The 14,299-nt window shown below is 42.9% G+C and overlaps 2 protein-coding genes across 2 annotated transcripts; both read left to right on the top strand.

The window, feature by feature from the left end:
• Positions 1–4,725: 4,725 nt before the first annotated feature.
• Positions 4,726–7,857, top strand: LOC308302998 (glucosidase 2 subunit beta-like; the record flags this gene model as incomplete). Its single annotated transcript, XM_080747317.1, has 2 exons — positions 4,726–4,836; positions 6,127–7,857. 2 exons carry the CDS (start codon positions 4,726–4,728, stop codon positions 7,855–7,857), a joined length of 1,842 nt encoding a protein of 613 aa, XP_080603443.1.
• A 2,919-nt stretch (positions 7,858–10,776) lies between these two features.
• On the top strand, positions 10,777–14,221 carry adprm (ADP-ribose/CDP-alcohol diphosphatase, manganese-dependent). Its single transcript, XM_080747757.1, has 4 exons — positions 10,777–11,151; positions 11,808–12,093; positions 12,244–12,375; positions 13,259–14,221. The coding sequence occupies exons 1-4, from the start codon at positions 10,855–10,857 to the stop codon at positions 13,549–13,551; spliced, it is 1,008 nt and encodes a 335-aa protein (XP_080603883.1). The 5' UTR covers positions 10,777–10,854; the 3' UTR covers positions 13,552–14,221.
• The last annotated feature ends 78 nt before the right edge of the window (positions 14,222–14,299 follow it).

Raw genomic sequence — 14,299 nt, 5'->3', positions numbered from 1 at the left:
CACGCAACTAAATGGCACCATGCCATGCCGTGAAAGGAAATGCTTCCCTGTCTCTGATTGGCCCAGATTGTCTTTTGATTATGGGCCCTAATCGTGCTTAATCCATTGATCTCAAGCCAGCTTTAGGTGGTGTGTGTGGATTGTTGACAATGGAGATATTGTGGGGAAGCCCATACTGCAAATGTCAGCAGGCATTCTCCTGAGGATCTGCCCTGATCTCCACAAACAGTAGAGTTTCTCAAATTAGACTCAAACTGTGGGCCACGGGCCATGGTGGATTTGGATATAAGTTAGGGGCTTAAAACCATACACACTACTGGCTTGAAACATATTATCTGCTAAGGTGACTTCTCTGACCAGCCTGTCGGCCTGTACAGGCTCCACATACAGGGGTTTCTATTGTGGAAAGTGGAAAGTTTACACAGTCAATTACATTGTCATAAGGCCACTACTGTATAGTACAATAGGCTGTCTTTATACTTTTATCTCTGAAGGATTTTGTTTTTTTGTAACCTGAATGAGAAATGGAATGTTGTGAATCTGGGTCAATACATTCCAGACACAAGTTCACTACAGTCTCACTCACAGCACGCGTTGAATCGGAAGTGTGATGACCTTACGGCAAGCTCTTCTGGGAGTCAGCAGGCTGTCACCACAGGAAAGAAAAATAATTTGACTCCTTTACACAATGATATTTTATGATTATTTTGTATTTGCAAATGTTCTTTTATTTGTTTTAGCAATACACTAACACATCATGACAGATGCAGAAAGTGCAAGAGTTTCATCCTGTTCAAACTATAGTAGACTGAACATCAAATTTCAAACATGCCTGGTCTTTGCTCTCATCTGGTTGACCTGGGTTTCAGCGATGACTCTTCCAGCTCTTGTTGCATATGACGTGGCTTTGTACTCCGCCTGTAATCAATCAACCACAACATGTCACACTAAGAATCACAAATATGTATCAGTGTTTCTGTGTATGTTTGTGTTTAGAGCTTACAGCTTCCTCCTTCCAAATGTTGAGGATAACACAACAACGTTGAACTAACTAAACCTTATATCAGTGTTACAGCTATAAACAATACTAGGTGTTGACCTAGTACCACCACTTTTCTCCCCAATTTAGTCATAGCCAGTCATGTGTGTACTGCGGTCCCTGTGGCCCCATTTGAGAAACACTGCCCTAAAGGAACCCACAGACTCCCTGGAATCCACTTTGAGAAATACTGGTATAGACAACCACATGCCTCCTTCATTACACATGGAGTCACCAGCTGCTTCTCTCCATCTGACAGCAACATAAAGGAATTTCAACGGGAGAGTGTATTTATTTAGATATATGGTCTATATAAAATAAAGCAAAATGAATTGATAAATGAGACAAGCAATAACATGAACTCAAGGCATTATAATGTAATTAAGTGCTCAGTGTTAATTCTGTCGCCTAAAGCTATGACTGAAAATATTCGCCGACTACCTTCACTGAAAAAAAACGAAATAAAAACTAAGCTGTGATGGCACTAAAATCTTATGAAATTTAGTCAATTAATAGACTAAAACATTTCAATTGACTAAAATATGAGAAACAAAATAGAATATTATTTAAAAGACTATCAAAATTAACACTGTTCCAGTAATAGGCCTACAGTATATATCTCAGAGACCTCCGGGGTCTTCCTCATTCTCGTTATCACAGAGAAACAACAGCATAAGCAACAGACAGGGACGTGCAGAGAATGTTAGAGAGGCAGGGCTGAAATTTTAACAGGGCCTTTTGGTGAAAACATCGAAAATAACAGACCTCCAAGCTCGAAGTTCAGGAGAGTTTGGACAAGGCAATTCTCTTGAATGCTGACTTCAGGTATGGCATGGAAAGAGACACTTGCATTTCTTTCACCATAGACAAAAGAGCATTCATGGTCTGTAGAGGGCACAGATAAAAGCTAGAGCCCCCTTTGATGTATATGTGTACACATGCCTGGTGCTAGATATATCAAGTGAAGATGACTGGATGGTGTAGTAATAAACAAAATTAAACCAAATGGCTGGTTTGGACCCTGACCCCAGCAAAAATGTTTAAAGTGGATTGTGGAATCCTGACTTCACACAATGTTATCATAAATATAGCACAAGGCAATGATAATGACAATGTCTGTCGCTGTGACATTTTAGAATCAGCGATTACCCTCTTTATTCTGTGTTCCAAGCCTTTTGTTCCACCTCACCCAGCAGTCTGCCACATCTGCATCAAGAACAAGGAAAGTAACTCATTATGCAGTATAATGAGTTACCCCCTATGCTTCATGCTTCTGATAAGAGGATAATATCGCTTAAGACAGCCCAAGTTATACCTTGTCACACAACCTCACTGGTGTCCCCCATCTATTGTAGACTCCCTTTCAGTCTGCTCCACAGTGGCTCTCAGCTCTTCCACCTCTGCCAACACTCTCCTACTGTACACTCCACCATGACCACCTACCTGCTGTTTTAGTTCTTCTTGGCTGCGTGACACAGATGGACTCATGGATCTCCATCTCATTCAGGTCAACCGCCATCTTTCTGATTTTGCCAGCTGCCCACAGTCCACTTCAACTTTGACCCATGTGAGCTCCAGATAAATACGGAGAAGCTTGCACTCATTATGTTCCAGCGAAGCCTAGAGAAAGGACAAAAGGAAATTAAGGCACAATGAATAAATAGAAACTCAAGGACTTAAATTATTCCTCCAAGATTATGAGTATTATCAAAATATATAATATAATTTTAACACCTATAGAACATGCAAATGGAAAAATAGAAGTGCGTTTTAAACAGTGAAATGAACACCATCTAGTGGCCAAAATTAAATTAGACAGCACAATCCAGTCAGTTTACCCAAGAGTGTAAAACAGCATCAAATAAAATGTAGTTTTTGTAGGGAGTAAGGGGTGAGGGAGTCGTTAACACTCTGGGACTTACTGTATGTTTTCATTTTCTGCGAAAGTTTTAAACTCACATCCTTAACTTTCTGCTCTTGCTTGACTTTGGCCATGAGAGTTGAGTTTTTACTCTTTTGTCCTCAGGAGTCAGGAATTCTGTGTGTGCTGTTTTATTTATTTATAATATAAATAAATAAAACAGCAGACACAGAATGCCATACCTGCAACACTCCCCAAAGGGGACTGCACAGTGAAACGATAAAGTTAGCTCAAATTGGCTAAATTGAAATAAAATCAACTCTTAACTCCATTGGATACATAAGACTTGTCTGTAAATCTAAATGTGTGTGCCAAAAACAACAACAAAAAATCTCCTCCATGCAGCTCAATCTATCACAGCCACGCAACAACGGAACCAAAGAATGTGGTCACCAGAAGTTACAGCTGAGAAATGTGGACTGCTTTGAACCTTGCTCTTTCTTTAGGGCCACTCTCATTACATCGTTAATGACATTACCTTATTTTGAGGTTAGAGGCCTGTAATGAATGTGGGTGGAGAGGTCACCAGAGTGGTACAGTATGTGTTGTGTTATACCACAACGATGTTTAACCCGGTGTCAATTATCTAATGTAATCCTGGGGAGAACAACGGACTGACCTCATGCTTCCTTCTATGCATTAGCAGTCCAATCCGCTTCTTTTCACCTGACAGGGGGGAGTTTCCCTGGCTGGACGTAGCGCGTGGAAGGAATACGTTATTCCAACCAGTTCCTTTCCGCTCCATCAGGCACCCCGGCTGGCCAGGGGGAGGCAGTATAGAGACCAGGATTACTGCATGTTTTGTGGGGGTATCTACCCTAGGAGTCACAGGGAGAACATGCAAACTCCACACAGAAAGGCCCTTTTGCCAACCCCACCTAGGGTATGCCACGTGCCACATGTCTCTGAGCTTTTGTTGTAAATCTGTGGCAGGGCACAACTGCTGCTCAAGGAAGGAATCAGCATAAGAATGCCAAAAGAGGGCGATCATTGCCAGTCACAGAGACACTACGCTGGCCAGGGCCATTAAATGCTGCCGATACCCCAAGCATGTAGACACAGACACAGTGGAGTATGTATACAGAGATATCTTGGTAGTTGGTACAGCAACTCCAGATCATGCCTTTGAAAGATTGTAGTCGACACGACGACACATCATGAGACACATTTGCACCAGGACACAGCATGAGAGAGTAGATGACAGCAGGCTTTTAGATCAAATTCACTTTCATTTCCGGTGCATATGCCCCGGAAAAACAAAATGCAAGTGAGCAAGCCACTCAGTGTCACTGGGTGGACGGGTGATTAAAGCCCAATCATAGCGGTGCCATTGATACAAAGAGATTTGTGGAATTTGTCGCTGTCGCTGTTATATACTGTATCAGTCAGTGTTTCCCTATACTGTCAACTAACAAGAGAGGGTCTAATAACAGCATGTACATGTGGATCTTGGACGTCATCTGGTTCTTCTACGTCAGCCCAATTCGAACTTCATTGACTCCAGTATAAGACTTTAGTTCTAAAAAGTATAAACATTTCACAATATTCATGGGGAAACCTGGCCTACTGAGCTCCATAAGGAGTCATGCCATGCAGGTGTTGATAGGCTTTCACAAACTTGATGGTTTTGCGCTCAAAGCCTGTACTTCCGACTTCCGAGGCAGAAACTTAGTTTACCCTAGTGTGCACATAGAAGAACAAGGGGTGCCCTGAGAATAGTTGTACCTACAAGCTAACACTGGCCCAGTCTGACGTGTTCGTGATCATGTTCAGTGTGTACTTGCTGTTGTTGCTCACTGTGGGAGCCGTCTCATCAGTAGAGGTTCAGAACCCCAGAGGTGTTCCTTTATCAAAGATTCAGTTCTATGAGGAAAATGTCTCCAACCCTCTCAGCAGTTATAAAATACAGGTAACCACATGCCTCGCGTGGCTTATTGCTTTTCTAAAACGGTTACAATATGGCAACATGTTAAATCATAAACATGTACCAATTAAAACTGTTCAATTTCACTAATAATTCACTACAACGTCTGCAAGAAAGTTCCCAGCTACAAGAAAGTAGTTGTGGAACACTGTGGAAAGAAAAACGCACCTGGGTTTGTCTAATATACCACAGCAATGAAGGGAAACCAGCCAATCAGAATCAAGGAATGGAACTAGCCGTTTTAGAATAAACCGTTTACTTGTTGTCGTTGAATATATAATATAGTTTAGAATACCTTAAGCTAGTTTCTTTGATGCCATCAGTCAGCATCTCCCTATAGTCACTATAGAGAGATGCTGATAGACACCATAGTATAACATAAACAATAGAAACTTAACGGTTTACAGCCAGTAATTAATCACAGCTAATGAGACGGCTCACCTAAACAACATCAACTGGGGAGGCATTGGAAGTAAAGTGTCACTGCGAAAACATCTGCAGGAACACAAAAGGCAAGCCAGGACCAAGTGTGGAGAAGAGGGGTCACAGGTGCAGCGTGCAGCTTGGTTGGTGAGCTGGTGAGACGAATGAGAGCTCCAGCAGGTATAACCCCACAGTCCTGAAGACATCACATTTTCCTGGCCAAGGCTACATTCACCAAACGTGAATGGAGGAGAAGCATCGTTAGATGTAATTATAATCATAATATATCAGCATTTCTATAGTGTCTACTATCAGGACGGGGTCTAACAATGGCGTGGCGTCCATGTGGATCTTGTACGCCATCAGTCTATGATGTCAGTCATCTATGACATCATACTATGATGTCAGCCATTGACATAATTGAGATACGTCTTTGGCCTAATGGCAGTGTGCGCATGACTTTTAGTGCTTATCAGTGTTATCAGTGGATAAAGACATTTCTCATATTTGCCTCAAATAGACACAGACCTTCTTCAAGGACATTCGCCTCCAAGGACCTATGCCATATTAACCAGTTAAATGTTCATCGGTTGAGAGGCTTTCACTAATTGCGGCCCAGGCAGAGACTTATTCTAGTGACCATAGACAACAAGGGGTGTTCTGAGGATACTTGTACCTACTAGCTGGCTAACGCTCTTCATCATCATCATGTTTAGTAGGCACTTACTGTTACTGCTCATTGTGGGAGTCGTCTCATCAGTAGAGGTTCAGCACCCCCGAGGTGTCCCTTTATCAAAGATACAGTTCTATAAGGAGAATAAACCTTTTACTTGCGTCGATGGATCTCGTACCATTTCCTTTGATAGAGTCAATGACGATTACTGTGACTGCAAGGACGGATCTGATGAGCCAGGCACAGCTGCTTGTCCCAATGGCAGATTCTACTGCACAAATGTAGGTTTCCGACCATCTTTCATTCTTTCCTCCCGTGTCAATGATGGAATCTGTGACTGCTGTGACACAACAGATGAATATAACAGCGATGCTTCATGCCAGAACACCTGCCGAGAGCTAGGGCAAAAAGAGCTGCAGGTCCTGCAGAAGAAAGCACTCATAGCTAAACAAGGATTTCTGCTTAAGCAGCAACTTATACAAAAAGCCAAGAAGGGCCAGGAGGAAAAACAGAGCAAACTAAAAGAGCTTCAGGCTAGTAAGAGATATGTGGAAGAAACAGTGAAGGCTCTGAGAACTGCAAAGGAGACTGCAGAGCAACCAGAAAAAGAAGCTAAAGATCAGCATCTGAAGGCTTGGGAAGATCAAAAAGTGCTCATTCAGATGGAGAAGGACAAGGCTAGGATGGCCAAGGTTTTTCTGGAACTGGACCGTAATGCAGACGACTTTGTCTCAATGGCAGAGCTTCTGTCCCACATTGAGCTTAACCCAAATTTGCACAGGTCCTTGAAAAGGGCAAAGGCATTACTGGGGGGATTCGACAAGGTAGACATAGCAGGATTTGAGACAATGTGGAGCAGCAACAAAGAAAACACATTGGGTCTCCAAAATCTTTTTTTCGCTGCTCCACATGTGGCACCAGTCGATGCCCAGGCAGACAGCCCGGCGCCGTTAGAGGCCCCAGCAGACAGCGCATTGCCAGTAGAGGTCCTCCAGGAGGATGTGAAGGAGCCGGTCTCCAATAGCGACTCTGACGTCCCAATCGAAGAGAAGGACGATGATTATTTGGAGGATGAGGATGATGTTGATGGATGGACACCTGAGCCTGACATCCCATTGGATGAGCAGGACGACACTAGGGAATATGAGGACGAGGACGACGACGACGAGGACGACGAAGAGGATAATGAGAAGATTACTCCTCCGAAGCACTCTCATGAGAAAAAGCACTCTGAGGATGACACCCCATTGGATGGGCAGGACATGACTAAGGAATATGACATGGAGGACCTCGAAGAGGGTGATGAGAAGATTTCTCCTCCAAAGCACATTCATGTGAAGAAGGATGATGAGCCAATGCCACCCTATGACGAAGATACACAGAAGCTTATTGATGCCGCTCAGAAAGCAAGGGATGAATTCGAGGAGGCAGATAGAGCTCTCAGAGAAATGGATGATCAAATGAGGAGACTTGAGAAGGAGCTTTCCCTTGACTTTGGGCCCAGTGCTGAGTTTTCTTACCTCTATAGCGAGTGTTACGAGTCATCTTCCAGCGACTACGTCTACAGGTTTTGTCCATTCAACAAAGTGTCCCAGAAGCCCAAATACGGAGGATCAGAGACCAACCTTGGATCCTGGGGATCTTGGGCAGGACCTGATGGTGACATCTACTCCGAGATGAAGTATGAGCATGGGACAGGGTGCTTCCAAGGTCCCAACAGATCTACCACCGTAAAGTTAACCTGTGGAATGGAGACACTACTTCAGTCCACCTCAGAGCCCAGTCACTGTGAATACCTCATGGAGTTCATCACCCCTGCAGTGTGCCATAAACCTCAAAGCATGGATTCCATGCTCCATACACATGATGAGCTCTAGTTAACCCTTAGTGCTTAGCTGCATGAACCTTAGCGTTCCTAAGCTGGATATGTCATAAATAGGTGAACAAAAGCTAAACATCCAGCAAAAACATACAGATCGTCAGATAACCTAGCCATCACAGTATGCTATTTCTGGTATAAAAGGACTGTGTAAGTTCATTTAACAGAAAATGTATAAATCGTATTTTATTTAAAAGGGAAATACATTCCTGAACAATATATGATTTAAAAAATCACACCCAATGTGAAGTGAGCGGTGGTCGTGCTTGCATAACGTCTTCAATTGGTAATTGGTGATGTAATACAGGCTACACACACACACACATTGCTATGGCAAAACGCTGAGGAAAACACATTGCTATGGCAAAACACTGAGGAAAAAGACTAGGATATAAGTCTAGGATGTAATTGGTGATGTAATATGGCTACACACACACACATATTGCTATGGCAAAACGCTGAGGAAAACACATTGCTATGGCAAAACGCTGAGGAAAAGTGGCTACAGATAGGTCTAGGATGTAATTGGTGATGTAATATGATGTAATATGGCTACACACACACACACACACACACACACACATTGCTATGGCAACGCTGAGGAAAAGTGGCTACAGATATGTCTAGGATGTAATTGGTGATGTAATATGATGTAATATGGCTACACACACACACATATTGCTATGGCAAAACGCTGACGAAAACACATTGCTATGGCAAAACGCTGAGGAAAAGTGGCTACAGACACACGCACAGCCACTCTATGGAGCGGTTTACCACCGCTCAAAAGGAGTGACATTTGCTTAAAGGTGCTGTAAGTGTGTGTGTGTGTGTGTGTGTGTGTGTGTGTGTGTGTGTGTGTGTGTGTGTTTCTTTTCTAAAATGATCTTAAATGCTAATGTTAAATAGCACTATAATTATCAGTTGTCCAGCTCTGTAGTAAACAAGGCGTTGGATGTGATGAAATAGCTATTTCATCACCTCCAATTAGCATTTAAAATGTCCATATTTGGTCAAAGTTGGATCCCAAATATTACGCTTCCCAGGGTGTGTGCTGACGTCATCCAATGGAAAACCCTTGAAAAAACAGAATGGTGTCATCAATCGGGCGATGAAGCCATCATCACCATAAAAGCCAATGAGGGGATTGATGAGCTTCACATGACACTTTGACCAGACAGTAAGTGATTGGTCAGATTTCACTTACTATAAAACGGGGAACGCCGGTGCAAACCTCTAGTATCTATCAATTAGCCAGATATATGTGTCTGTGTTTATACCCGTAACCAATCACGGGCCATGGGCCTGTAGGCAATCAGAGGGGCAAAAGGTGACGTCATAACATCGAGGCATAAGGGCGACGAGAGGGGCCCGTATGCCCTAGCCAATCAGAGAGGGACAAAGGGACATACTGTAGCTTCCCCCTGTCAGGTCATAAGAAGCGGTATGTGACTCCTCATGCACTGAAGGAAGCATGAGCTCAGAGACGTGCATGGGTGTCCTGGAATTGGAAAATAAATATTGTACGCCCAGGGTCACATTGGCCAAGCTTTGATCATTTTTCATGAAAATAACGTATCATAAATAGCACCGCTCACTTCACAGTTCAAACTGGGTGTGACTTTTTTTTTCAATTATATGTTTTTACAGTAAATATGTTCAAGGTTCAAGTTTGTCTCCCTTGGGAGAAATGTGTCTTGGAGACAGAGCCACATCTGCCTTGTACATTATAACTAGACCAGGTCAACCTGGTTGTGCCAGACCCCCTGTCTATCATCATCATTTATGACATCATGCCTTTTGTAGGCATGTCATCATCATGTCATCATCATATATACCCTTTATATAGAAAACCCGGACAGACAGACCGACATTTGCTTATGTAGGCCTACCCATTTCATGGGTCTGGCAAAAACAATTAACAAAGACAAAAAAAATAAAAGAACAGACATTGCACCCATCCCATGATACAGTGCCTCTACTCAATCTGTCGTTTAATAATAACATTTTAATTGACAGAGGAACAAATGAGTGCTTATACCTATTGTATTTGGCTATTGTAATTCTATTATTATACCTACCTATTATTATAGGTAAAATATCAACGGTAGAAGGATGCTGAGGTTGGAACTGCCATACGGCCTACTCATAGAGTTATAATAAGAAGGGCCTACTAGCCTAGAGGACATCTATGGATGTAGTGGAAGAGGACATGGAGGTAGTTGGTGTAAGAGGAGGAAAAGGACAGGGTGAGACGGAGTCGGATGTTGATGATTCGTTGTGGCGACCTATCAAGGGAAATGACAAAGGAACACTTCTTGTAAATTACAATCAATTACATCTTTTGATTTGTTTTAACCAGAACTCCCCTAAATCCACTACAGCGCCATAAAAATACATTTTTCAAGAGAAAATCTGTAAAGAAAAAGAATGAAAGAAAGTAAAAGAAGTAAAAAACAAACAAACAAACAAACAAACAAACAAACAAACGTATAAATATTAAATATTCAACTTATGCGCAGGAACAACGCTACAAGGATGTTCTTGAATGCATTTGACACCGCGATATGCAACAACCACCATAGTAGTCCATAGCCCGAAGAGGCGATCCCACTTTGATTGGCTAATTATTGGTTGTTGTAACCGAGGTTACACAACCACAGACGTAGAGTACGCAGACGTGACGTTGTTCGTTTTTTTTTTGCCAACGCCAGCTGCACAGACTGAACCGTCCCTCCCTGCTATGGGATGAATAAGAATACTAGTATGTTGGAATCATTATAACTCTATGGTTGGAATGTACTTAGTTGCGATTGTTGTCATCTATCCAGCTGTATCTGGTCAGTGTGCCACGCACTATTTTGTTCTCGTAACAGGCGTACTGGCTGCATTCCAACATGTCAACAGGACTTTGAGAAGCTACTTGGCTAGGTCTTATTGTGTAGGACGCTCAATCAGGAAACACGGTGTCATTCACAATCACAATAGAACCAGAATGGATCAGGATGACAGCGGTTGCCCTCAGACGCCGCTGTTTACATTCGGAGTCATAGCAGACATTCAGTACGCGGATATCGACGACGGCTTCAATTACAAGCGCACACGAAAGCGATATTACAGGAACAGCTTACAGCTCCTGCGAAACGCCCAGGACACGTGGTGGTCGTCAGCTGTCAAACCGAGCTTCATCCTCCAGCTGGGCGACATAATAGACGGCTTCAACAAGAGGCACGACGCGTCAGAGGCGGCCCTGGACACCGTGATGAGGGAGTTCACCTCCAGTCCCGTCCAGGTCAGGCATGTGCACATATGGATAGAGCCCTTTTATCCGTCTGTAAAAAGTGCCCTCTCCACACCATTGAATTGCAGTTTTTACTATGGTGAAAGAAACGCAAATGCCCCCTTTCATTGCCTTGTCCAAACTCTCCTGAACTTGAATGCAGCAGCTTATGTTGAAAATGGAAATAATTGCCCTCTCTGTGTAGAAATCTAGAAATCCATGCCGTTACGCCACATATCCAGTATTGACTTTATACATGATAATTCTAATAGTTCAGTGAGGCTGAGGCACTTGCACATAGTCATCAAAGGGCGCTTGAGCCCCTTCCCTTTTATCCATCTGTAAGAGAAGTGCCCTCTCCAGACCACAAATGCAGTTTTCACTATGGTGAAAGAAATGCAAATTGCCCTCTTTCCATGCCATAACTGAAGGCAGCATTCAAGAGAATTGCCTTGTCCAAAGTAAACTCTCCTGAACTTGAATGCAGCATCTTATGTTGAAATAAAGAAATGCACGTCCCATGCAATCAGTGTGGTATCGCCCACTGAAAATAGCCGACCTCCAAGCTCACAACGCTATTTTCGATATTTTCACCAGGCCCTTTTAGAAATTTCAGCTGCTGCCTCTCTAACATTCTCTGCACGTCCCTCCGTCCCTCCCTGGTCCAGGTCCACCATGTGTGGGGGAACCACGAGTTCTACAACTTCAGCAGGAACACGTTGTTCCACTCGCAGCTCAACAGCACGGCCCACAGTGAGTGTGACCGGGTCAGTGGCCTCCAGACAGACGGCATCTACGCCTACCACTTCAGTCCAGTGCCCAAGTTCAGGTTTGTCGTGCTGGACGCCTATGACGTGAGCCTCCTTGGGAGAGAGGAGACAAGTGTGCAATACAGCGAGGCACTGAAACTGTTAAAGCAGCACAACGATAATGAAGACCTTAACCATCCTCCAGGTATGCACACTTAGTAATTGGTTCATAATAATGCCATTGTGTTTATTAATTCTGAATATTAATTTAGTAAGTAGTAGCTTACATCACTAGATAGATATTGATCTTTCAAGAGAATGGTTGCATGTTTTGCTTTCTTCTTTTTTTGCCAAGAATCTGAGGTTCTGGACTCTCTGGAGAGAAGGTTTGTGAAGTTCAATGGAGGATTCAGTAAAGAGCAGCTGGATTGGCTGGACACGGTTCTTACCTTGGCTGATGAGGGAAGTGAAAGGGTCACTGTTGTCAGTAAGTGCAATTTAGGTGTTGTATATTACTGGTACATAAATTATACACACACACACACACACACACACACACACACACACACACACACACACACACACACACACACACACACACACACACACACACACCCTTATCGTGCATCCATGTTCCCATATCCCCATTTGAAAGACACTGCCTTATGGGATTGTAAAACATAGATAAAGAGCGACAATCAATCAATACAACAACAGAAACCTCACAATGTTGAGCACAAACAGTCCACACAAAAGTAGGAAAACAGTGAGACAGTACCATACTGTGTAGCCTGTGTTACAGTATGATAAGTCAGAGAGAAAATACCTTTTACTGTGCATTACACCTGCGTTACCTGCAGGTGCTCATTATGACCAAGCAGAGTTGTTTTGGGGGATAGCACGTTTTACATCTCTCAATGTCCTGTGTATCACCTGCTTTGAAATTGCACATAATATATGCAGGACGCTAAGTGATGATGAGCATTCCCCGAAACAACTTGCTTTGGACTCGTCGGCCACGCCCACATTTTTGTGAAACCAGAGCTTGTAGAGACAAAGATGCTAACCCGTGCTATCCATTGATGTGCAATATTGTTGAGTTTATCCTTGTAAAATACAACCAGATAGGACTTCTAGCTCATGAAGAGGATAATCAGCAAGCGCAAAAAAATTATAATTGATATCAAGTAATCAAATTGCTTCTAATAATAATTCTATATATATAAGTCATATCCTAAGTTTTACCCCAACCACACCAGTTCTGCAATTCCATGGCATCACTGGTGTTACAATGTGAGGAAAAATCATAATTATTGTATTCACTCACTGTAGCAATCATGGTGACAATGCAAATGGTTTATTTTCGACAGGTCATCTCCCTGTACACCCAAGCTCCACGGAGCCCATCTGTCTAGCCTGGAACTATGACGAACTACTGGAGATTCTCCATTCCCATGGCAGTGTGGTCTGTTTCATGGCTGGCCATGACCACGATGGGGGATACCACAGGGACAAGGATTCAGGAGTGCACTACCTCACTTTAGAGGGGGTGATTGAGACCCCGCCTGACAGTGACGCTTTCGGCACAGTCTCTGTTTATGACGACAGGATGGTTCTAAAAGGGATAGGAAGAATCGCAGACAGAGAGCTGCTTTTCCCATGATGCCAAAGTGACAGAAAGCATGTAGAATTTCTCTCTGACTTGGACAATTAAACATTACAAAGTAGGAAGCTCTTTGAATACCGGAAAACTATTTATTAGTGCTATTAAAGTATTGCAGAGTAAACAGCACTTAAATCGGCATGCTGCTGCCTGAGGAAAAACTAGGTCGAAATGTATTGCCTGTGATGTCTCCAGTGTGTGTGTGTGTGTGTGTGTGTGTGTGTGTGTGTGTGTGTGTGTGTGTGTGTGTGTGTGTGTGTGTGTGTTTTTAAGTGTTTGAACTCTGCAGTACTTAAATAGCACTAATTAATAGTTTGTTGCATTCACTTTATTTCTTAATTTTACACCTGTTTGGAAGCCCTCCCCCCACTTTTTTTGTGATTTAGAATAATCACACATTTTAATTCTCTGAATCGACAAACCTGATTTAACCACATGAGGCCACAGGTCCCTATTCTGGGGGCGAACATTTGGCTAAAATAGCAGATCTTCAAGCTCATAATGCCTTTGTGTTGCAACACGTGAGGTTGTAGATCGGCTGTCCCTGGGTCAACTACATAGGCTTAAACTGGTTTAATAGGATTCTTTCTTGATTGTGTGCTGGGAACAGCATAGAGAGACTGACATATTTGTTCTGGTCTAAGCAACACTTACCTCATCTCTGCAGATAGGCTACCTCAAATCAACATGTTCTTTTTACCCTTATTTTGTGGGTGAAACAGATTAATATTAAATCCTAAACATAATT

This window comes from Nannobrachium achirus (genome assembly GCF_963921795.1).
Source record: "Nannobrachium achirus genome assembly, chromosome: 18".
Taxonomy (NCBI): Eukaryota; Metazoa; Chordata; class Actinopteri; order Myctophiformes; family Myctophidae; genus Nannobrachium; species Nannobrachium achirus.
Note: the sequence above shows the minus strand (reverse complement) of the source record. Positions and strands in the feature narration are given on the sequence as shown.